The 22,079-nt window shown below is 34.7% G+C and overlaps 1 protein-coding gene and 1 long non-coding RNA gene across 3 annotated transcripts; both read left to right on the top strand.

The window, feature by feature from the left end:
- The first annotated feature begins 840 nt into the window (after positions 1-840).
- Positions 841-14,210, top strand: LOC130426096 (butyrophilin subfamily 1 member A1-like). 2 transcript variants are annotated; one of them, XM_056752642.1, is made up of 10 exons: positions 841-969; positions 1,569-1,641; positions 1,841-2,188; positions 3,045-3,320; positions 3,729-3,836; positions 4,219-4,305; positions 4,477-4,509; positions 4,642-4,668; positions 11,446-11,769; positions 12,746-14,210. In XM_056752642.1, the coding sequence occupies exons 2-10, from the start codon at positions 1,584-1,586 to the stop codon at positions 12,754-12,756; spliced, it is 1,272 nt and encodes a 423-aa protein (XP_056608620.1). In that variant the 5' UTR covers positions 841-969; positions 1,569-1,583; the 3' UTR covers positions 12,757-14,210. The 2 variants fall into 2 exon arrangements, with proteins under 2 accessions (XP_056608620.1, XP_056608619.1); XM_056752641.1 differs by lacking the exon at positions 12,746-14,210 and having other exon boundaries at positions 11,446-12,374.
- Positions 14,211-18,819: 4,609 nt separating this feature from the next.
- LOC130426102 (uncharacterized) lies at positions 18,820-21,077 on the top strand. The gene is made up of 3 exons (XR_008907148.1): positions 18,820-18,956; positions 19,652-19,786; positions 20,813-21,077. It is a non-coding gene; the product is annotated as an uncharacterized LOC130426102 (long non-coding RNA).
- The last annotated feature ends 1,002 nt before the right edge of the window (positions 21,078-22,079 follow it).

Below are 22,079 nucleotides of genomic sequence, written 5' to 3'. Positions count from 1 at the left end.
AGATTCTGTCGTATGGGTTGGAAGATTTGTTCCTTTTTCTACTAAACATGAGATCTGATATTGATTTACTGGAAAACCATTTTATCAAATAATATATTACTGAATTAATTATTTAACACAACTACACAGCAGTGATTCATCCAGACACACAGAAGTTTTCATAAGTGACTCTTGATGGCTGAGCTTTGTGCATAAACAACACTGACTCAGAAGTACTTCCAGATCTTATTTATTTATTTCTATCTTACCTACAGTAGACTATATCATTTAGTGTTAAAGATGTTCGTTGATCTGTTTTTAATGTTCTGAAACTGTTTTGTTTTAACATTTGTGTTGTGTTATAAAGCTGAAACAGGAGGTGAGATGGATCAGCGTTGTATCTTTTGAGCGCTCTTATGATGTGAAACATTCAGTTACTGTACACGGCAGTTAATGCATTTACTTAATAAACGATTGTAAGATTTTATAACTAAACATTTTGTATAATGTATTCTGTGTTTTCATGAGAAGTTACATGATATTGTGTACTTTACTTTTGCGATTGTAAATTTATTGATTTACTAGATTTGCTGTCAATCAATTGTCCTTACTTCTTTTAAAATGTGTGTTTGATATATCGAGACAGAAACTTACTGTATATGTCTGTGTTTCCTCCATTTAATCTCACCAGCTGCAAGCCAAAAATCCAGTTTCAGTTTGCTTCATTATTTTATAGTCGTATAACTCACTGAGCACTGAATCATTAAGAGTATGAGTATCTGCTTCTGTCAGGAGATGTCAGTCATGTAATTCTTTTCAGTTTCCTGTTTGTTACAGTAGATGAATAGTGAAGGAGGAGCCGTGAACACTTCAGGTGAGAAGAGAAAGTGAAAATAAAAGTGTTCCTGTTCAACTTCACCAAAACTCTCATCGACAGAATTTATTCTCACACTTCAGACGATTGTAAACACATCAAATGTTGAGCTGAAGGTAAGAAACAGATTAAATGAAAATGACATTAATAAACAACACAGATCTGTGCAGTGTGATTATATACAACTTCACAATCTTTTCTATCTTAAACGTGGCGTCTTTTTCTGGTCTTGTGTTTCCTCACTGACATGAAGCCGTCGATCATTCTTTCCTCAAAATATTCATCGAAGGGCGTCTTACTATCTGTGAATAAATTCATATCAAGAACTCAATTCATATTACAAATGATGTTCATATTTGAATGACTGCACATGTTTTTGTGATCGTGTGATCAGTGTTGAGAAAAACATGAAGCATTACAGAAAGAAGTCACTGCTGCCGACTGTCATACTGGATGATGATGAGAATCTAACAGTGTCAATAAATGAATAAACATAAAATAAGTTAGTTGATGACTAAGGTTATTATTGACTAACACCATTTTATTTAAGCCTCATCTCAGTGATCCACCTCATGTTTTCCTGCAAGGAAATATTTCATATTCATACAAGTCAATTACATTTTGATCAGTTTTATTGTATGTGAATGTGATTATGTAAAAAGGTTTATTGTTGTATTTGTGTAAACAGTGTTTGTTGTATAATGTTTTTGAGCAGATTTGTTTTGGAGTGATGGAGTTCATTTGTGTGATTCTGCTGGTTTTTGCTGGAATAACAGATTCAAGAGCAGGTGATAATACACACATTATAACAAACTGAAGTGTTTAACATCTTAACTCATTATGATGAGTCAAACAGTGTTAAAACAGATATTTTTCATACGAAGAAAACAAGCAGTAAAGATGATTTTTTTCATGGTTTCTTTAAGACCACAAAACCTCAATGACATTCTGTAAGAGTTCAGACATGTTTTCTGTCTCTTCTATCAGATTATTTTGATGTAGTGGGACCTTCATCTGTGATGACTGTATCTGGTGAAGATGTGATTCTGCCGTGTTCTATCAAACCCAACATCAGTGCTGTGAACATGAGAGTCCAGTGGTTCAGATTTGATCTGAAAGGTTCAATAGTTCATCGGTATGAAGATCATAAAGACATAAACACAGATCAGCTTCAGTCGTACAGAGGAAGAACTCAAGTGTTTAAAGAAGAACTAGAGAAAGGAAACACATCACTCAAACTCTCAAGAGTCCAAATCTCTGATGAAGGACTTTACAAGTGTTACATTCAGTCTGAATCCTGGAGTGATGACATCGCTGTTAAAGTCGCTGTTGAAGGTGAACAAAACCACTGAAAACAAACACTGATATAATGATTTTGTTTCTAGTGTTTTTCTCAATCTGTCCTCCAACCCATATGACAAGAAAAGTCATGTTTTACCTTAATGTGATGCACTGGACCTTTTACTGAATTAGCTTCTCTACTGACGGCAGCAGTACGTTGTATACTGTTATCATGAAAATGTATATTACAATGAAATTTTATGAAATTGTGCTAAAGTGAACACCATCCTCAGTAAATCTTCAGATCTGGTAAACTTCTGGTTGAAACACACGTTTAAAATTACCGTCAGATGAAGTGATGCATCAGTAGTGATTGTGAAATAGCATTTGTTGTGCTCAAATACATGTGACACTGCAACAACCGACATTGTCGAACAAACCTATTGACTCTTGTGTAGCTCGTGACCGATTGCATCATGAAGTCTGAATATTTGAACAAGATCTGACTGATGTGCTGCATTCACAGATATCTTCATATAAAGTTAAATATGAATCTTCAGTTCAGAAGGTTTGAAACACAAGTTGTTGTATTAAATACTGTTTTTTGATCAACTTTCACTCTTGTGTTGTGTTTAGATTTAGGGTGGGGTTAGGGGATCCAAAATACCTGTAAAAGCATAAATATTAATAAAGTTAATGATAATAAGCTGGTGCTGCTGAAGGGTGCTCATCCTTAAGATGGAACTGTTGGTCGTGATAAGATGTTTCTACAAACAACCTACAGGTTCATATTATTGGGGGACAGTCTCTGTTTTTCTGTTGTTAGAAGAACAAAGGTTTTATAAGTTCACAAACGTTTGTTGTCAGAAAACACAATAAACAAACATTGTTTCATTCTTGTCATGTGTAGCTGTAGGCAGTGTTCCAGTCATCACTGTAGATGGGTTTGATGGTTCTGGTGGTCTTCATCTACAGTGTGAATCTAAAGGCTGGAACCCTAAACCTGATCTTGTGTGGCTGAACAGTGAAGGAGTCACTTTAACATCTGAATCTCCAGACACACACAGAGATGACACAGATGGATTCAGTGTGAAACACAAGATCACTGTATATAACACTGACACTAAATATTACTGCAGAGTCAGAATGAATCATCACATGATGGAGGCTGAGATCATCCCATCCAGTGAGTACAGATTTCTGTTCTGTATTTCCTCTGATCTCATGATCATCTGAAGCAGTAGAAACATGAACATATTCATCATTTAACTCAATATAATCACTGACATTAGTTAAAGAGGTTTCAGGAGTCTCAGTGATGTTATTTTGATCTTTTGCTTAGAAATGAGTGCTCATATATAAACATGTACATCTATCTTTAGAGGTCTATTGATGATGTTGATATCTGAGGGTTCCTGACATTAAGAGACAGCTTTAGATCTTTTGTACATGTTTGTTGTTGTGAAACATAATCTGTACAGCACTTGCGTTTACATGTAAAATGGCACTAAAATATTGTGTAATTGTTTATATTTATAATGAAACATTGAGTTATTTTAGACTGTATACAGTGAGTCTCAGTTTTGTTTTCCAGGTAAAATGTTTCACTCGTGGAGATCTTCAGTGATTCTGATATCAGTTGCTGTTGTTCTCTGTGTGATCGCTGGAATACTGATCACTGTGTTTGTCTGGAAACAGAGAGGTAACATTCATGTGTTTCATCATATTTAATATATATAAATACTGTATATAGTGTTTAACCTGTAGTTAGTTAGAAATGTTGTTTATGTCGAGATTGAGCATCTCATGGATCGTGTGTGAATGATGTTTGTTATAGTTTCAAAAAAACTACTTAAGGTTTAGATTCATCTTATCTTCAGTTAAACACACATTTGAGATATTTCACTTCTCAAGTTTTATGATCTGTGCTGGAAACTAAACTGAACACAAGACATACAGGATCAATACAAGACAATTTACAAACACCATCATCACATGAGAGCAAATCTGAAAAACAAAGGGTTTGTTTGTTATTCCTGTTGTTAAGTCAAAAATATATAATTTCAATGATGTTTTCTCTTCAGAACTACAGAGAAAGAAACAGAGAGAGAACCAGAGAATACAGAGAGAGAAACAGAGAATACAGAGTGAAGACCAGAGAATACAGAATGGTAATTTTATCTCTTGGCTTTTTAAGTGATTGATAAGTTGTTGTTTGGTCAACTTGGTATTTAATGATTAAAATATTAAATCTAATTGAAATGTTTATGTTTGTACATGTTTATGTTTTTTCTTTTTCAATATTTTAATTCAGTATTTTCTTTTCATTCAATTTTCTTCAGAGCGTGAGCCACTACGGAGGACTGTAGAAAGTGGTGAATTGATTTTAATCTCTTTATTAATTTTATTATTTATACATTATTAAACATTTTATATTTGGGTTTTCAATCTTAAGTATAATTGTGTTATGGACTCTGTATAACTCAATACTGTCTGTGTGTTTTTAGTGACTTCCGTGTTAAGAAAATTTGCAGGTAAGTGAAAGTTTGATCAGATGATTAAAGTGTTTTAGATCTACAGCTGTTACAGGTGATTGTTTGTGGTCACAGGAAAATAAATCATCAGTGTGTCAATGTGAAGTGATCTATAGGATCTTTATCAGCGTCTGAACCCGTGAACATGATTTACTGATTCATCACCTGATAGAGACACAGAGTTACTTTATTAACTGAGCAGACCATAAAACCTCATAAATCTTATTATCTTGATGTGAACTGACGCCGTCATGACGTGAGATAAGAATCTTAATGCCCATAACTCTGATTTATCCTATAAATGTTTCACAATAATTCATTCATAAACAATGAAATAAATGCAGGTGTTCAGTGCATAAATGCATACATTCAGGTTTGTGTAATGTAGTGTTTTGTGTAATATAAGTAGTTATTTTTAAAACCATATATAAAAGCTTATTTTAATGCAGTTTAAATGCATTGTGTTTCTGAGTTTTATGATGAAAGTTCTTGAGAAACCAGTATGATCTCATGGGAATTATACATATTTTATGAGGTGCTAAATCTTATGAATTTGTGGGATGTGAATTGTTCAAAAACATATGATCATTAGAAAAAAGAAACGATAAAGTCTCACTCCTAACACCAGCGTCACTGAGCCGAAGCTTTTGTGAGATTATGAGAAGACAATAAAACATCAGTTAAATTCACATTTATTTCTAAAACACTTTTAACAGTTTTGCATTGTTACACAGCAGCTGTACAGAAAATACATTTGATAAAGACATCAGAAAATCTATGTATTTAATAAGGAAAATAAATTGACAAGAAAATGACAATTAATCACATTATATTATTGCATATCTATCTTCCAATGGATATACATCAGCACTACAAACTGTCTATAGGATTGTAATCTTAGTATTCAATTATAAAATTATCATACAAAACAAAATCTCAGGACTAAATACTGACTTGAGAAATTCTGAATGTAAAGATGACTGAACTGATGACAACTGCATCAATAGAAACCATTTAATTTACTTGATATTAAAACATTATTATTTATGCTCATAACCCGGTTAACTTGACTCAGTTTTTCAAAGAGGTGCTTTAGATCTATTATCCATTACAGACCGGCTTTTTCTTTTATGTTCGTCCATTTTTCACACCCTTAGATGAATAACTGTGGAGGGCTGTAACAGAATGCTTGTCATCATTTCATCTGATGGATTGAACATTAACTACTTTATTGAAAAAAAGTTGGCAAGACTAAGAAAGTATAAAGTCATTCCATGAGATAATTACAAAAAACAGACATGATGTTCCAGCTTACATATTAATGTGCAAAAAATCTAAAATTCTAAAATAATCGACAATGAGACCAAAAATGTCCATTATCATAACACTGATAAATGAATCGTCTATTGGACTGTTGTGTTCAAAGTGATATTAGCAAAGTATGTAAAGTTGAAGTCAAAGGTTTAAATCCTTCTTACAGAATCTGGAAAATGCTGAACATTTTGGGAAAAATCAGATGAATTTTGAAAATGAAGGTTTATTTTTTATTCAGGCCTATCCTGAACAAGTTATTTTAGGAAAGAAAATATTTTTTTATAAAGTTCACACCAAAGAATAATAACAGAATCCTCAAAATAGCCCAGTTCAAAAGTTCACATGTCCCTGATTCTTAATACTGTATGATGTTGATGTGACCTGAACAATCAATGACAGTTTGTATGTTTTGTCAGAGTTGTTGAAGGTTTTCTTGTTTGTCTTGAGTCATTAAACTATCCACTGATCTTCAGAAAAAGATCCAGATCCATTCAGACACATACAGTGATGCTCATGAAGGAAACACGTTTCATTTAAAGTCAAGTGTGTGTTAACCTCTGAAAATGTTTTTTCTATATATTTCATTTCTGGAGAAACATATATGTGTGTGTATAGATTCTGAAAGACATTACTAAAAAAAGATTTATGAACAAAACAATAACAACTTACACCAACATTATTTCATGTGTTCAGCATTTTACAGATTCTACAAGTGGGATGAAAACTTTTGACTTCAACTGTATGTGTGTTAATACATGTTAGCAGTCTCACAGTAAACTACGGAGCCCTTTTAGGGACATGGTGGTGGAAAAAATGAGAGGGAAGAGAAAAATATTTTTAAAAGCTTTTGCGTTATCTCGCAAAACCATTTCGGACGAGCACTTCATGTTTAATGTTCTGCTGGCTGAGTTTGAGACTAGCTCCTTAAACATTGGTTTATAGATGCAGATTCCCGGACTCATAACTAGTGAGCTGAACATTCTTATAACACAAATGAACCTCATTCTATGTAACGTAAACAATGAACTTGAACTTAATTTTCCACAAATCAAGGCCCATGCGGAACCGGCTGAGACAAGACCGAAGGGATCGTCTATAAAGGGCAAAACCTGAAGATCATTAGGCTACTAAAAATAGTAATTGGCTTCAGTGCTACATAATGTAGTATAACTAAAACCAGTTTAGATTCAGTAGGAGGATGTTAATGTTTAATCTGAATTTGGTGAGTCTACAGTGTGTAACATTTAAGTTATTAATGACATTTTTTTAATTACGCTTTTCGGATTTACAGTCACTTTGTAGACGGTCTCTTTGGACTGCTCCATGTTGTCTGCTCATATAGAGATACATTATATTCTCGTTTTGAGGAAAACTAGGTTGTTGATCCTTGTCTAAGGAATAATGTGTTGTTTGTGTTATAACAACGCTCCAGAAGATTAAACAACAAAGATGGAAAATAAATATGATGAAAATAAGAAATGACACAAAAATAAAAGAAACTCTGGATTCTTTAAGTTCATTTTGCTGATAACACTTCACATATGTTATTCTACACAGGACTTGTAGTGAAGTAAATACTGATCAAAGTTTTGATTATTCATAAATTCTCATAATCTGAGTTAGGGTCTGATCAGACAGAACATGTTTTGTTAGTCGTGCCTCTTTTGAATTGTTTTCAGTTGTCTGGGAGTGTTTTGTGCGCTGCTTATGTGTGACTGCGCCTCATGTTTTTGTTGTGTGCTGCGCCTCACTTTTTAGGCCGAGCGCTCTGACCCTGAAGTTGAAAAAAACTCAACTTTGAGCAGAAAAGCACTTGACGTCATGCGCCTTCTTCCCATTGTCCAATCGAATGAAAGTAGAGGCGGGGCTTGAGATGTGGTGACAGAACTTTACAGTTGTTTGATGAATGAGAAACTTGTGTTGTCTGACGCAGGTTAACAGATGAAGGTCAGATCAAGTGTCCTCTGCTTGGACCTCTTTAAAGTTTATGATAATATGACAGTTAACAGTAACCAGAGCGCTCGCGCTGTAATCCTTGACTGACAGGACAGATGTTTCAGTGGTTACCTAGCAACATAAAATAAGCTGTAAGTGTGATCGACCGCTCATTCGTTCATTAGAGACCTGATGTCACATACAGTCTCACGCCGGCCGGTGTTCATGAATCTCACAAACACAAAATTGTCCGTCTGATGTTAGTCAACAGTTATATGATAAACTAATATCATGAAGTCTGAGCGTCCATTGATCAGATCATAATAATAGTAACTTTAGTCACAATCACAACATGTTAAATCAAAACCCCATTATGATCTTATCCTGACACCAGACTCCATCTGATCTACTGGAAATAACAATCTCTGAAGAATTTATTAAGAAATCAGTTTATTTTACCAGGAAGATTAAACATCATTTCACAGAATATCAACGTTCAAAGTTTATTATAATCTCAAAGGACATAGAATTTGTAAACATATAAAACACACAAACAAATAAATCAGAAAAAAAACTATATTCTAACATCTCACAAATTTAAAAGCAGAAGAAATAAATGAGTTTCTATACAGATTGCTTTTAAGTTTAGAGAAACTATAACATACACCAGAAAGAAACATTTTAAACTCATGGATCAGTGGATGAGTTCAATCTTCAATAACAGCTTCAGCTCTCTGTAAGACAAACCGTTCAAAATTATCAGAGAACTCAGTCTGTTTAATGCCAGTAATCTTACTACCTTTCTTGACAATGACATTCAATGAGTCTCCATGCTTCACATTTACATGATCATCCCAACAGCAGATAGAAAAGCAAAATACAGATTCAACATAAGATTTATAATTCATAGTCAAAAGAGTGTGTTAGTCCTACTAATATTAAAGTAGAGAGCCTCTGAAGACCATTGCTGACCTTTCTTACATACTGCTTCAGCATGAGGATCAAAACACAACTTGTTATCAATGGTGAGCACAAGATACTTTAACTACAAGCCCATTCAACCATTTGACCTTTTCCTCTAGTTGATGAGGAGACGAGGGACTCGATCTAAAGTCAATGACCATATCTCTGGTCTTCTTTATGTTTACTTGCAAGAAGATACAGACACATCATGTCATAAAATCAATATCATTCACTTTCAATTCATATACAGTAAATAATCATCAATATATAAAAACAATTCAAAGTCTCTCATACCTGCCAATAGACACAAACACAAAACAATAGTGTGTGAAGTTCTGTCTTCATGAGTCTTTTGTGAAGTCACCTTATATACACACATGAGACAAAGAGTCATAAAAGACTCAAATCAGGATTCGTTTGGTCAGATTCTTATGATCTGAAAACTGTGATGACAGAACAAGACTGTAGATTTACTCTTAAATTCTTAAAGGAATATTTCACTCAGAAAATGAAATGAAACTCATAATTCACTCGTCCTGATGTCATCTTAGATGTTCATGTCTTCTGTTCTTCATCTGAACACAACTGGAGTAATAATAATGTCAATCTTGACTCTTTCTAGAGGTTAATGACATTGAATAGTGTCTCATATCTGTCAGGATTGTGTGTTTGTTGTTTTATGACACAATCACACTCAGTATTGATCATCTGTCTCACATGACTGATACTGTATGATTGAAGCAGCCCTTGGCTTTCTTAACATGAAGCAGAGTCCTTAACAGGTATTATTGGTTTTATTACTCTGGAACCAGCATAAGCACTGTGAAGAAATAAACACACATATGCTGATTAACAATTAAGCCTTTGGTATAACACAAATTTACAGGTAAATCCTCACACGTTTACAGTGCATCATAATGCAATTGTATAATATGCAATGCGCACTGAAATGACCTTAAGGATATGTAAAATAGAGATTACGCCAGCTGCAGACTGACTGACCATCCCAGCTCAGACCATTCTATCCCCAACCAAGAGCAAAGACGGACTGCTTGTCATATTAATGCTAAAGTTACAAAACTTGGTATTTAATGCTAAACTACATCACATGTCAGCAGTTTGAAGTTATAGCTGCATTCAGTGGCCCTGATTGGAGGTTGCTGGGTGGGTGTTTGTGGGGCTTGTTGGTTGTGGTTGGGGGGATTTTATTTGTTGGGGCTGTGTGGGTCTGGTTTGGTCTTATTTTGTGGTCGATGTCAGACAGCAGAGGAATAAGGTTACAATATGCCATTACTATTTTCCCTGGTTGTCCCTCTGTTTTCTGGTGTCGATCGTGGAGTATGACCGGGTTGGACCTGCACGGTTTCGGCAGGTGGGACGTCCAGGGTCGCGGGCGGTGGGCTCTCCCTCTTCCTCGTGTATGTTTGCTCGGTGACTTTTGGTCGGGGTCACTGAGTGCAGCTATGACACGTCAGAAGGGATCTGGCCCTCCCGGCTGAGTCTGGTTTCTCCAGAGGTTTTGTTTTCTCCATCAATCAATCATTGGAGTTTTGGTTCATCGCCACAGAAGGGCAGTCTTGTCTTGCTCACAGGGAGACTGCATCTATTTATTTATTTATTAGATATTATCTATTAGAATGATCTTGCTTGTTCTATAAACACTATGCACTGTGCTGTGTTTTACCTCTGTGTTTTTTTTATTTGCTCCTGTAAAGCTGCTTTGGAACAATGCACATTGTGAAAAGTGCTAAATAAATAAACTTGAGTTGAATTAAAATAACACAAACGAACATTTGATCTGTTAACACGTTCCTGATACAAATACACAGCATACCAACTTACAGAAACAGTCAATGTAGACATTTTACATCAATGAGGTTTTCCGTCTTTTAAACATGGAACAAAACAAAGAAACAAAACAATACTCACCTCGGGGTGCAAACTTTAAACTGTCTGCTTCCTGCGTTAGCCAATAGCTTGAAAGTCATTGGAATAAACTGCACACAAATGCGGACATGAGACTTAACAACCAACCTTACAGTGAACAGCACCAAGATTACACAACATTTTAACTTACATGCATCACTGAGCTTTCGAGAGGAGAGACATTAGAAGTGAATTATTGATCCATTATACAGATTCCTGGACTCACAGCCACAAACCCCGTCACCTGAATAACCTGATTGTGAATGAATTACCTCTAGTGACTTCTAGTGACCACTTACAATGATGACAACACAAACAATCATTTACAATCTGACAATTTATATGAATCCTAAATGATGAAATACAGTTTATATGAGAAATAAATATAACATGAACATGTAGACTTAAGTGTGTTTCTCTTGTTGTTCTTGTCATATTGAATGTTTCTTGTTCTTCTGTTTGTTTTTCATCTCTGTTAGTTTGATCTTTTGTTGTATATCAGCTCATGTTCAGTGTGTTTATGTTTGTTTATTGTTCTGTAAATTGATTTTAGTTTGTAGAAAAGCACAAACTGATATTATTATTCTCATCATTATGACATCATTGATGTGTAAAACCGAATTCTTCATATTTTAACAGTGAATGTGACTCTGGATGCTGATTCAGCTCATCCTCGTCTCATTGTGTCTCATGAGGGGAAACAAGTGAGATATGAAGACAAATCACATGAAGGAGTGAAGAATGAAGATACAGAACAAAATAACAAGTTTGATTATCGTCTCTGTGTTGTTGGAAATGAAGGATTCTCTTCAGGGTGTTTTTATTATGAGGTGCAGGTGAAGGGGGCAGATAGATGGTATGTGGGTGTGACCAGAGAATCTGCTGAGAGGAAGAGACTGATCGATCTGAATCCTCAGTATGGATACTGGATTGTGTGTTTGAGAGATAACAGTTATTATGCTGGTGAGAATCTTTTTCGTCTTTCTCTGAGTGTGAAGCCTGAGAGGATCGGGGTGTTTGTGGATTATGAGAAGGGTCGAGTCTCATTTTATGATGTGAAGTCCATGTGTCATATTCACTCTTTTACTGATCAATCTTTCACTGAGAAACTATATCCTGTTTTATCTTTGGGTTATATATCATATAACAGCCCTGGTCCACTCATCATCTGTAGTGATCTCTCATGAGATCTGATAAACATCTGATCTGAATATAAAGTGAGGAGAGAATAACAGACAGAGAACAGAATAAACATTTTCATGAACAACAGGATCTTGTGATTATAAATTCAGTAAACTCAGAAATAATCTCTCTCTTTAATGTCTTTATTCTTCATGACTCTTCTGTCTCATTCTTAATTCTTCATTAAATCTTCAGCATGTTTTCTTCCAAACATTCACTTCTGTTCAAAAGTCTAGAGTCACTCATTCTTTACATTTTAGGATAAAAGTAAACTTTCAAAAATAGGTTTTCACAAAAATAACTCTGTGGATGTTATGCAAGGTTATGAATGAACATTTTATATTGAGATGTTGACCTGATGTAAAATCTATCTTGTATTTATTATGTTAAACATATTTGTCATGTCATCACATTATTTTTTTCATTCATTTACTGTTTTTACTTGTTACAGATTTTCAGTTTATTTGTATTCATTTGTTATTTGTTTTAATAAATACCAAGTTTTGACAATGTTATTGTTGTTTACCATTTATTACAGGTTTATTTAGAATGTGTGTTTTCATTTCCATATTTTCTTTCCTCCATGACTCTCATATTGAGATGATGTTTACTGTCACATGCAGATTCAGACACAATGATGAGAGAGAAAGATGGATCAGATCACACAGGGATTTATTAGACAGGAACAGAGTCTTAAATGAATCAACAGAGATTGTTCTTGAAGTGTCTGGATGATAACTGTGAATTTGTCTTAAAGGTTTTTTGTGAAACACATGAAGAAGACGTTGAGATGAGGGACGACTGGATGAAGATTAAATCTCTGATAGACACAAACAGCAGATGAGAGAGTCTGAGATAAAGACTGAAGGTGAATGTGTTCTTCTTATAGTCCTTTTGTATTGTGATCATATGGGTTCATAATAATTATGTGTCATACTGAGAATTCATTTAGCAGACGTCTGAATTATAACACCAATCTCAAAATCCTTTTGATCATTTCATGTTGTATATGAGACACTTGTAAACATGAATAAGTTTCTATAACTTTGAGGTGAATGAGGCATCAAAACTGTGGATAGAAGAACTACAAAGTTTTAAATCCACATTCAAATCGTATCTGTTTTTATTTGCCTGTAATCAGTTAAACTGTTTTTGTTTTGTTTTGTATTTTTGTGATATTTTGTTCGTTTAGCTGCTAATAATTGTTTTTATTTACCTAATTTTGTGTTATTTTAAGAATGTCAATTTCATCATAATCAGGAATAGAAATGTGGGAAATGCAGAGGGACAGAAATCAACCTCAAAACATATTTTATACATAAAATAGCCCCCAAACTCTTGGCACATTTCATACATAAAGTGTCATTTTCTGCGTCCTTGGTTTAAAAATATGAAATATTTGTCCAACAAGAGTCCTGCAGTCCTCTTCACAAAAACAGTAATAATGAAATCACAGCACAAACATCAAGTAGAAGATACAGACTTGATCTGATGCTAGAAGTAAATCATTTGTAACTTTAATGTTGATGGGGTCTATTTAGCATATACACTGTGACATATTACAATCCAGTCTCAAGACAGTTCATGACATCACTTATAGTAAAATATATTAATTTGTGTTCATTGACACGAATTTCCCCTTTTCTTCGTGCCAGTCAGCAAAAAATGTCTTCTTTCGATACACATAACACGTGTGTAAATACATTAATATGTTTATAACCTGATGGCAGAGGTACATATTTCACAAGATGGTTTTATCCTCCCCTTACCCCAGTCAAACCCAAAAACCACAGGTGTAAAAGCTTATTTTACTTAAACGGATGCATTTTACGAGGTGGCAAAATCATAATAAAAGAAGTCAAATCATAATAAAACGCACAAATGTGACCGTAGGAATTCACACGAATGAGCCACCTTGTAAAATAGGAATTACCATCAGATTTTAGTTGATATATTTATACATATATTATACATATATACAGTATAACTGTTATGTATCAATTATATAGTGTAAAATAAAATGGTCTTAACTCTGTAAAACTGAATACTCATTGGCTGACTTTATTTTATGTTGCCATTGATATTCATTTTTAATGTCGCCGTTTTTGTTGTACAAACTCTGTGTGTTTATTATTTTGTGCCACATGGGATCATATGGAAAGTATATAAAAATAGAAAGACTAACAACATGTATAAGAAATGAGTATGAATATCTGCACAGGGTTGTTAACTCACAAACAATTACAAATGCAATTGAATCATCTTTACATAATAACTTTGTGTGTTTCTCTTGAAAGATTTCCCCTTATTGTTTTATAGTAAGATTATGTGCAAAATGCCAAAACAATTAATAAAACATTATTTCTAAAGCTCCTCTAGTTGACATCTCATTCATTTTTCTTTCTGTAGCAGTATTTGTTAAATATGTCATTTGGATGCATTAATACTGTCATGATTCCGCTACCATGTCATGTTTATTCTTATTCTTGCAGCGGAGTCATGACTAAGTCTAGGGTTTTGTGTGAGAAGGACATGGCATGGCTTAGATTTTGGCTGTCATGGGCCTTCTCGTGTCTCGTCTATGGCCCCGCCCCTCTCGTCTCCTCGTTAGCTTCCCTTGAGTGTTTCATTACCCACACCTGCCTATTGTTAATTATCCTTTATTCGTCTCCCTATTTAATGCCCTTGTATTCTCTGTCCTGTGCTCGTTTGTTCTTATACATACTTGTAACTTTGCTTGTCTGAACTGCTGTACCCAGGATTTATCCTTACGTTGTGTCCCAGCATTTCTGCCCCAGCACTCTGTTCCTGAGAGTTTTTGTTACAGTTTGTTACCCTACGTGAGTTTTTTTGTTCCTGTTTGGCTGTCTACCCCATTGTGGGTTTTTGTTTTGTGTTTTATAAAGATATTTTGTTACCCCGTACCGCTGCCTGCATTTGGGTTCTTCTCTATCACCACACGTTTCGTGACAAATACTTCATGATTCAAGACCACCAAGAAAAAAGCAATATAAATAAAATATATTTCTTTCATACTGAATATAGTTTAAATGTATTAACATGTATTTTCTGACATATCCCTGAAGACTTGAATGATATAACTTAAGTAAACTTTATTTGGAGCACTCATTGTACACAATGCACATTTCTTGTTGTGATTGAATTGATTTTCTAAATAATATCAGTCTTTCAATGCAAGATATTTAAAGTGTACCTGAAGTATACTTGGAATAGTCACTTTAGCAAAAATAAAATATACTTTGTTTATCTTTACTTGGACCTCAGCACTACTTCTGCGTTAAGTACAAAGTCAATTGTTCCAATTTAGACTTTAAGTTTACCACTTTAGCAGCAAAAGTACAGTCACATGTTTTTTTATTAAGTACATTCATTGGATACTGGATTTGCAGTATACTTAACATGAAATAAATGTATTTAAAAAACATTTAAGTATATTAGCTTTAAATAAGTAGTATATTTTTCACTTGGGCAGAGACTAGTTCACTTCAAAATGTGTCCCCATTGACTTTCCATTGTCATTTTTATTCTTACTATGGAAAGTCAATAGGGACAAACATTGAAGTGAACTACTCCTTTAAAAAAAGAACGATAGAGTGGATCAGTTCATCTCTGTCACGGTTTCCCTCTGTCCCTCACCATGTTCAATTCAATTCAAGTTTATTTATATAGTGCTTTTCACAATGTGTATTGTTCCAAAGCAACTTTACTGGAGCAAATAAAAAAAAACAGAGGTAACACACAGCACAGTGCTTAGTGTTTATAGAACAATCAAGATCATTCCATTCCATTCCATTCCATTTTCTACCGCTTATCCGAACTACCTCGGGTCACGGGGAGCCTGCGCCTATCTCAGGAGTCATCGGGCATCAAGGCAGGATACACCCTGGATGGAGTGCCAACCCATCGCAGGGCCAATCAAGATCATTCTAATAGATAATATCTAATACATAAATAAATAGATGGAGTCTCCCGGTGAGCAAGCCAACACTGCCCTGCTGTGGCGATGAACCCAAACTCCAATGATTGATTGATGGAGAAAAAAACCTCTGGAGAAACCAGACTCAGCCGGGAGGGCCAGATCCCCTGTGACATGTCATAGCTGCACTCAGTGACCCCGACCAAAAGTCACCGAGCAAACATACACGAGGAAGAGGGAGAGCCCACCGCCCGCGACCCAGGACGTCCCATCTGCCAAAACCATGTTCCCCCTAAGACTCCATTCCCCATCATGCAGAAAAATGGGCGTGGCTTATGTTTATCATTGTGAATTGATTGGATGTATAAAAACAGCCGTTGCATTTTGAAAGATTATGAGGCCACATGAAATTAAGAAAGAGAATGACCCACACTGGCAACCCACATAGCAGACAGACTCGGCCCGAATGTGGCCTCAGAATGGCACTGCTGGCGCACTGCTGGCACTGGCATGCAACAAGTCAGCCGAGTGTGGGCCATGTGCGGCAGTGATGGTACTGGATCCATGACGGCAAACAATAATTGGGCCGATTGTGGATGGAGGTGTTGGACCAATTGTTGATATTAGGTCTGTGGCCCAGATCAGTCTAGCGATTGTAGGCCACATTTGACATTGTGTAATTCACAATTATTGCACGGTTACATTTAAACATGTTTTACCTTGTACATTTTGGCAACAGGTTACAGGCAGATTTGGTTAACTCCGCTCAGCCTGTTCTACTGAAATGTTGAAATATCAAGTAAAGCAGCACTCTGTCTATTAAAAGTACTTCAGGCTGATTCTTTTTTAAAGTAACCTGGCCTTAAAAAACACTTGCACATATTTTTGTCTATTTAATGCTTTGTCATACAACTAATTATTTTCGTAGGTTACATAGATTGTGGTTTTAATAGAAAAGGCTATTGGTTCATGATGGTATTTTAATGGAAACCTTAAGAATTTTTTTAGGTTCTATTGTTTTTCAGCAGGGAACAAGCTTGCAGTATAGCAGTGTGCTGAGCTATATTTAAGGTATCAGTTACAGAATAGGTTAATAAGGTATCAGTGAAGTGAAATATCATAATCAAAATAATTTCAAAATGAGTTAACGGTTTAAATAATGAGAAAAGTTTTTATTATGTTTTCACATTTTATTGTACTTTTTAGTTTTATGGCCTAAATCAAAATAAACCAACACTTGAAAATAAATCTAATTTTGGAGCAAATATATAAATAGCAAATATATAAGTATATTTGTGAAATACACATAACAATGAATAATACACCCACAAAAATATGTTTAATAGCAAAATAAATTTTTTACTTTGTATAACAAACATTGAACCAATAAAAAAATATGCTAACACAATGTAAACACAAACTGCAAGACTTTGAAAAGGTAAAAGTGATGTTGTGAAAGACAAATAGAAAACAGCAGCTCATGACAAAACATTCAAGTTATTGATAGACATGTGTGACTTTAAATTCAAACTCCACAAACTGTCACAGGTTCTCGGTTTAGCTTAATGAAATGGTAGTAGTCAGTCTTTCAGGGAACATCAAAGAAGTCAGTGTAATGAACTGTAGGCCAACATCTGAGCTCTTGATATCTTCAGCTGGGAAAAATCAAACAATTCATACCCATTACAAATCCATTCACTCACAAACTCATGTGGCAATAATATTCAATTTATTGTACAACAACACAACAATTCTCTTTGTAAAATATTCCACCTGAATAAAATATCCAATCAGTGTGTATGGAACAAAACTGAACAACTAGTTGTTGATGACATCACGGTACACATGGGACATCTGGTAACATAAGCTTCTAATAGTTTGAATTCCAATAGTTCCTGTAGTCACATATTGTTTTTCAGCAGCCATGTTAACAGATTAGAACATTTATACACAGCACATGTGCTAAAAAAAACTTTTGAAACACACAACCGTGTCAGAGGGTTGTTGGCCAAACAACATTAGCATTTGAAGGATTTTTAATATCTTCCTCACCTACAGTGGTACAGGAAAAGCACGGCATGCAAAGCAAGTGCACCAGAACACTCTGATAAAGGGGATGTTCAGACACAACCTGAAACCATTAAAGATTAGATAAGAACAATAATGTTTTTTACATTCAATCACAGTCAGAATTATAAGAATTCAACAACACTCAAAAGACATATGTTAAGCACAACAGTGACTGCCTCCGTTTATAGCAGTCTGTACATTTAATTACAGTGAATATAAAGTTCAACTCATGAACGCTTAAATAACTTTCAGATCTAGATATAACATACTGTTTACATCATTTGTCTCTGTTCTAATTATTTTTTGTTCTTATTTCATTACTTACTTTTTGCTGCTTTTTAACAAATAAACGTTTTATTTACATATATGAGCTCATGTGTTGTTGTAAGTTTTAGTAAGATTTAGTAATTGTTTGCTATTTGCTGTAATAAACCATCGCATCTACCTCGAGCATTGAAATAGCCAAACGCCTATCTTAAATTATGCTTTACACTTTATCGATGCTGCATGTGGCCTTTCAACATTTTCCACATCAGACAGACCGTGTGCTATCACGACAATAAATTACAAGATTATAATGCAAGAACGTTTCAAAACCCAGAACAGTATAAGAACAACAAGTTGGTTATTATTGTATGTATATTTTAGTATAAGGAACTGTGTAAACACAAAACACATTTCTTACCTCAGACGAATCGGTGGCGGTTGGCAATTAAATCAAATGTGCAGTCTCTGCGCGTGCGCAGAACTCCGACTCCTCCCACCAAGTTTTCAACCAGTTTGCATCTGGTTCAGTTCATCCATTGGCTGGTTAATTGTTTTGGCGCGATTTACATGATCACGACAGCTTCTCGCGTCATCTGATTGGTTGATTTGAGTCAGGTTCACGGGATACTTTGGATTCGAAAACTATATTCCCGCCCAGGATTCTTCTCGTCTCTTCTTCAACGGCTGTTTTTAGGTAAGTGTGGTCGGTGCTGTTGTTGTTAATTGGAACAATTTTCTTAAACGAGTAATTTTATCTGAATCCTCCATGTATTTTCAGACCCAGAGTGTGTTATTTAGTGGGGTTTGAAGCAAAATAATTTGAGTAACGTAGGTTGACTGAGGATTTCTTAGAGGGTTTTGCATCTGATATTTTAATATGCAACAGGATCAATGTTTTTCTATTATTTATGCTTACAAATATTAAGATAATCAGCCTGCATAGGGGCATTTGGAACAGCTAAATGTATTGATTTAAAACGTTTAACCTTTGTTTTACTATATAGTTTAAAAATGTATTACTTGTTTGTCAGGATTTATACAATATAATCATGATACATATTCATTTAAAAATGTATTCACATGAAATAACATATACAATAATTTCAAAATGTATTTGATTATAAATGTATAAATCTCTTAATTTGTAACTGCTCAAGTGTCTGCATGTTATATATAAGTGAATGTCACTCATTAATGTCCTTTATTGTTTTAGACATCACTAATTAGGGATCCTTAAACACATTATATTCTGGAATGGCTAAACTGTTAATGAAAATCTACTTCTTAGATAATATGAGCTTTAAAATTTGTTTCCATCTTTATGATATACATCTTTGACATGGGATTATTCACTTAATATTTGCCCTAATTTTTGAATTAATTTGGCAGAAGTCCTCCAATCCACCATCAGCGAGACCGAACTCCTCCAGTCCAGCTACAGATAAGCTGCTGACCCATTTCAGAGGAGGAACATTGGCCATGACCCAAAAGGACCACTAAATCCTCAACTTTTTCTTGACACTTGTAAGTGTATATTTATATCTCTAAAAAAAATATCTTTAATAAATATGAGATTGTGTGCTTGGTTTTATATGGATTTTAATAAGTTTTCAATAAAAAACTTATTTGCAGCTCTTCTGCTTAATATCATCAATAATCAAGAGCACTGTGCTCTGTACTCATTGTGTATAAATTGCATTAATCCTTTTAAATTGTTTTTGTAAAACATGTGACCCTGCCTTTGAAAACCCAGCTGAAGTTGTTTTGGACCTAAAATCATAACATAATATTGACTGACTAAGGCCATGTCAAAGATCTAAATCATATTGATATGAATGACTGAAATCACACTTTGATACTCATTCTCTCAGAATTAGATTTCACAGACAGGGTCACAAATTGTAATGGACATTTAAAATGAAAGTTCTGTCTGATTTACTCACCCTCTAGTTGTTTCAAACATGTATAAACGTCTTCATTCGGTTGAACACAAAGAGAGATATTTTGGAATAATGTTAACAACCAACAGTTCTGAAGCACCGTAGTAGGAAAAACATTTCATTTTTTGGTTCTGTTGAACACAAATGAAGATATTTTGAGTAATGTAGGAAAACAAACAGTTCTGGGGAACTTTTGACTACATTTTACATTTTTCCTACTATGTCAGTCAATGGTGCTTCAGAACAGCTGGTTGCTAACATTATTCCAAAATATCTCTCTTTCTGTTCAACAGAACAAAGAAATGTATACATGCTTGGAACAACTACAGGCGGATTAATCCCTCTAATTATTTCTTAAGATTAAATAATGCTGTTTATAGGTTATGTTCATTTTAATTTTTATCTAAAAAAGTAAATTAGGGATTGTTTAAAGTATTTAAATAATATGAATAAAAAATTGTTACACCTTTTATTGCATTTACTTAATGTGCATTATCCGTTATTTTATTTACACCATAGTTTCCACACTTAAACATTTTTTAAACGATGAACTGATTTTTTTTTTTTTAAATTACCAAAACTATATTTAATAATTATGTATGTCTTTCAGCTGCGGTGAGAAAAGTTCCCTAACAAAAAAAACGGTCATATCCAGAGATGGCTTCAGCTTGCTCCGGATTGGGATGGAGGAAGAAGAGAACGGCTGAAGAGAAAGGAGATGATAAATAGCTGTGCCTCTCATTTAGAGCCTCAATAGCTTATGCGTGCGAACACATACGAAATACATTCATTTCCTATTCATGTGCACACACGCAGTTATGTTTTATGTTGTTTATAAAGTTTAATTTTGTCTTTCTTTGGTTTATAACGTTTTCATTTAGTCCGTATTCGGTTTCATTTTTTCAAGTGTTAAGGTACTGTTCATTTAAAGTCTAAAGGTTTCCGTTTTACATAAAAATATGTTCAATATGTTATTTTTATTTGTAAATAAAAAATGTTTATTGAAAAACATAATTCAGGTATTGGAAGTTATTTTTTCACATGATTTTGGCAATCATAGGCTGTACTATGGCTAAATTTGGGGGTCTCTTTTTAAAAGCCGGCATTGATCTGGTTTACTTCTGGCTACGATACGGCACCCAGTATTAAAACCTACTCTGGGCCAGTTCAGGGCCAGTTATGGCTTATTAATTGGCGGAGGCTCGGACCAGTTGCGGCCCATATCTGGTCATGGTCTGTAATTTGGATCTGGGCCACCCTAGGGCCGTCATTCAATGTTGTATGTGGGCCGAGGGAAAAGTATTGGTGTGGGCCGGAGCTGGGCCAACACAAAATTGTTATGTGGGAAGCTATTGATGACAAAGACTGTAATATTTCATGAAAAAGTAGGAATTGTAATTTTTTATTTCACAGCAACTTTAAAGGGGCAACACCCAGAAATGGATGTGCATGAAAATCCCAGTAGATGCTCAGTTTTTGAAATACTCACACCAGCCTGTCTGGCACCAAAAACCATTCCATGTTCATAGTAACTTACACCCCCTTTCTTCCCCTCTATGATGCTCAGTTTGAACTTTAGCATGTCATCTTCACCACGTGTAATTCCAATACCACAAAACCAATAATCTGTTCAACGGTTACTTTAAATAGCACATCAATGCAAACAAGAAAAGTCAACACGTGAATGTAATAAATGTTAAACACGTCTAGAATTTAATTCCAAACTGCCCTCGCTTTCTTTCATTGAGACCTGTCGAGCATCCCTGTGTTCTGTCAATACAGTGGTCTGCGTCGCGCTGATCTAACAGGGTCACACCAGAACCAAAATGAAAGTTAGCCTGTTCATTGATTAACATTTTAAAGATACAAAACAGAGT

The sequence above is a fragment of the Triplophysa dalaica genome, chromosome 7 (assembly GCF_015846415.1).
Source record: "Triplophysa dalaica isolate WHDGS20190420 chromosome 7, ASM1584641v1, whole genome shotgun sequence".
NCBI lineage: Eukaryota > Metazoa > Chordata > Actinopteri > Cypriniformes > Nemacheilidae > Triplophysa > Triplophysa dalaica.
This window is presented reverse-complemented; position numbering and strand designations above follow the sequence as displayed.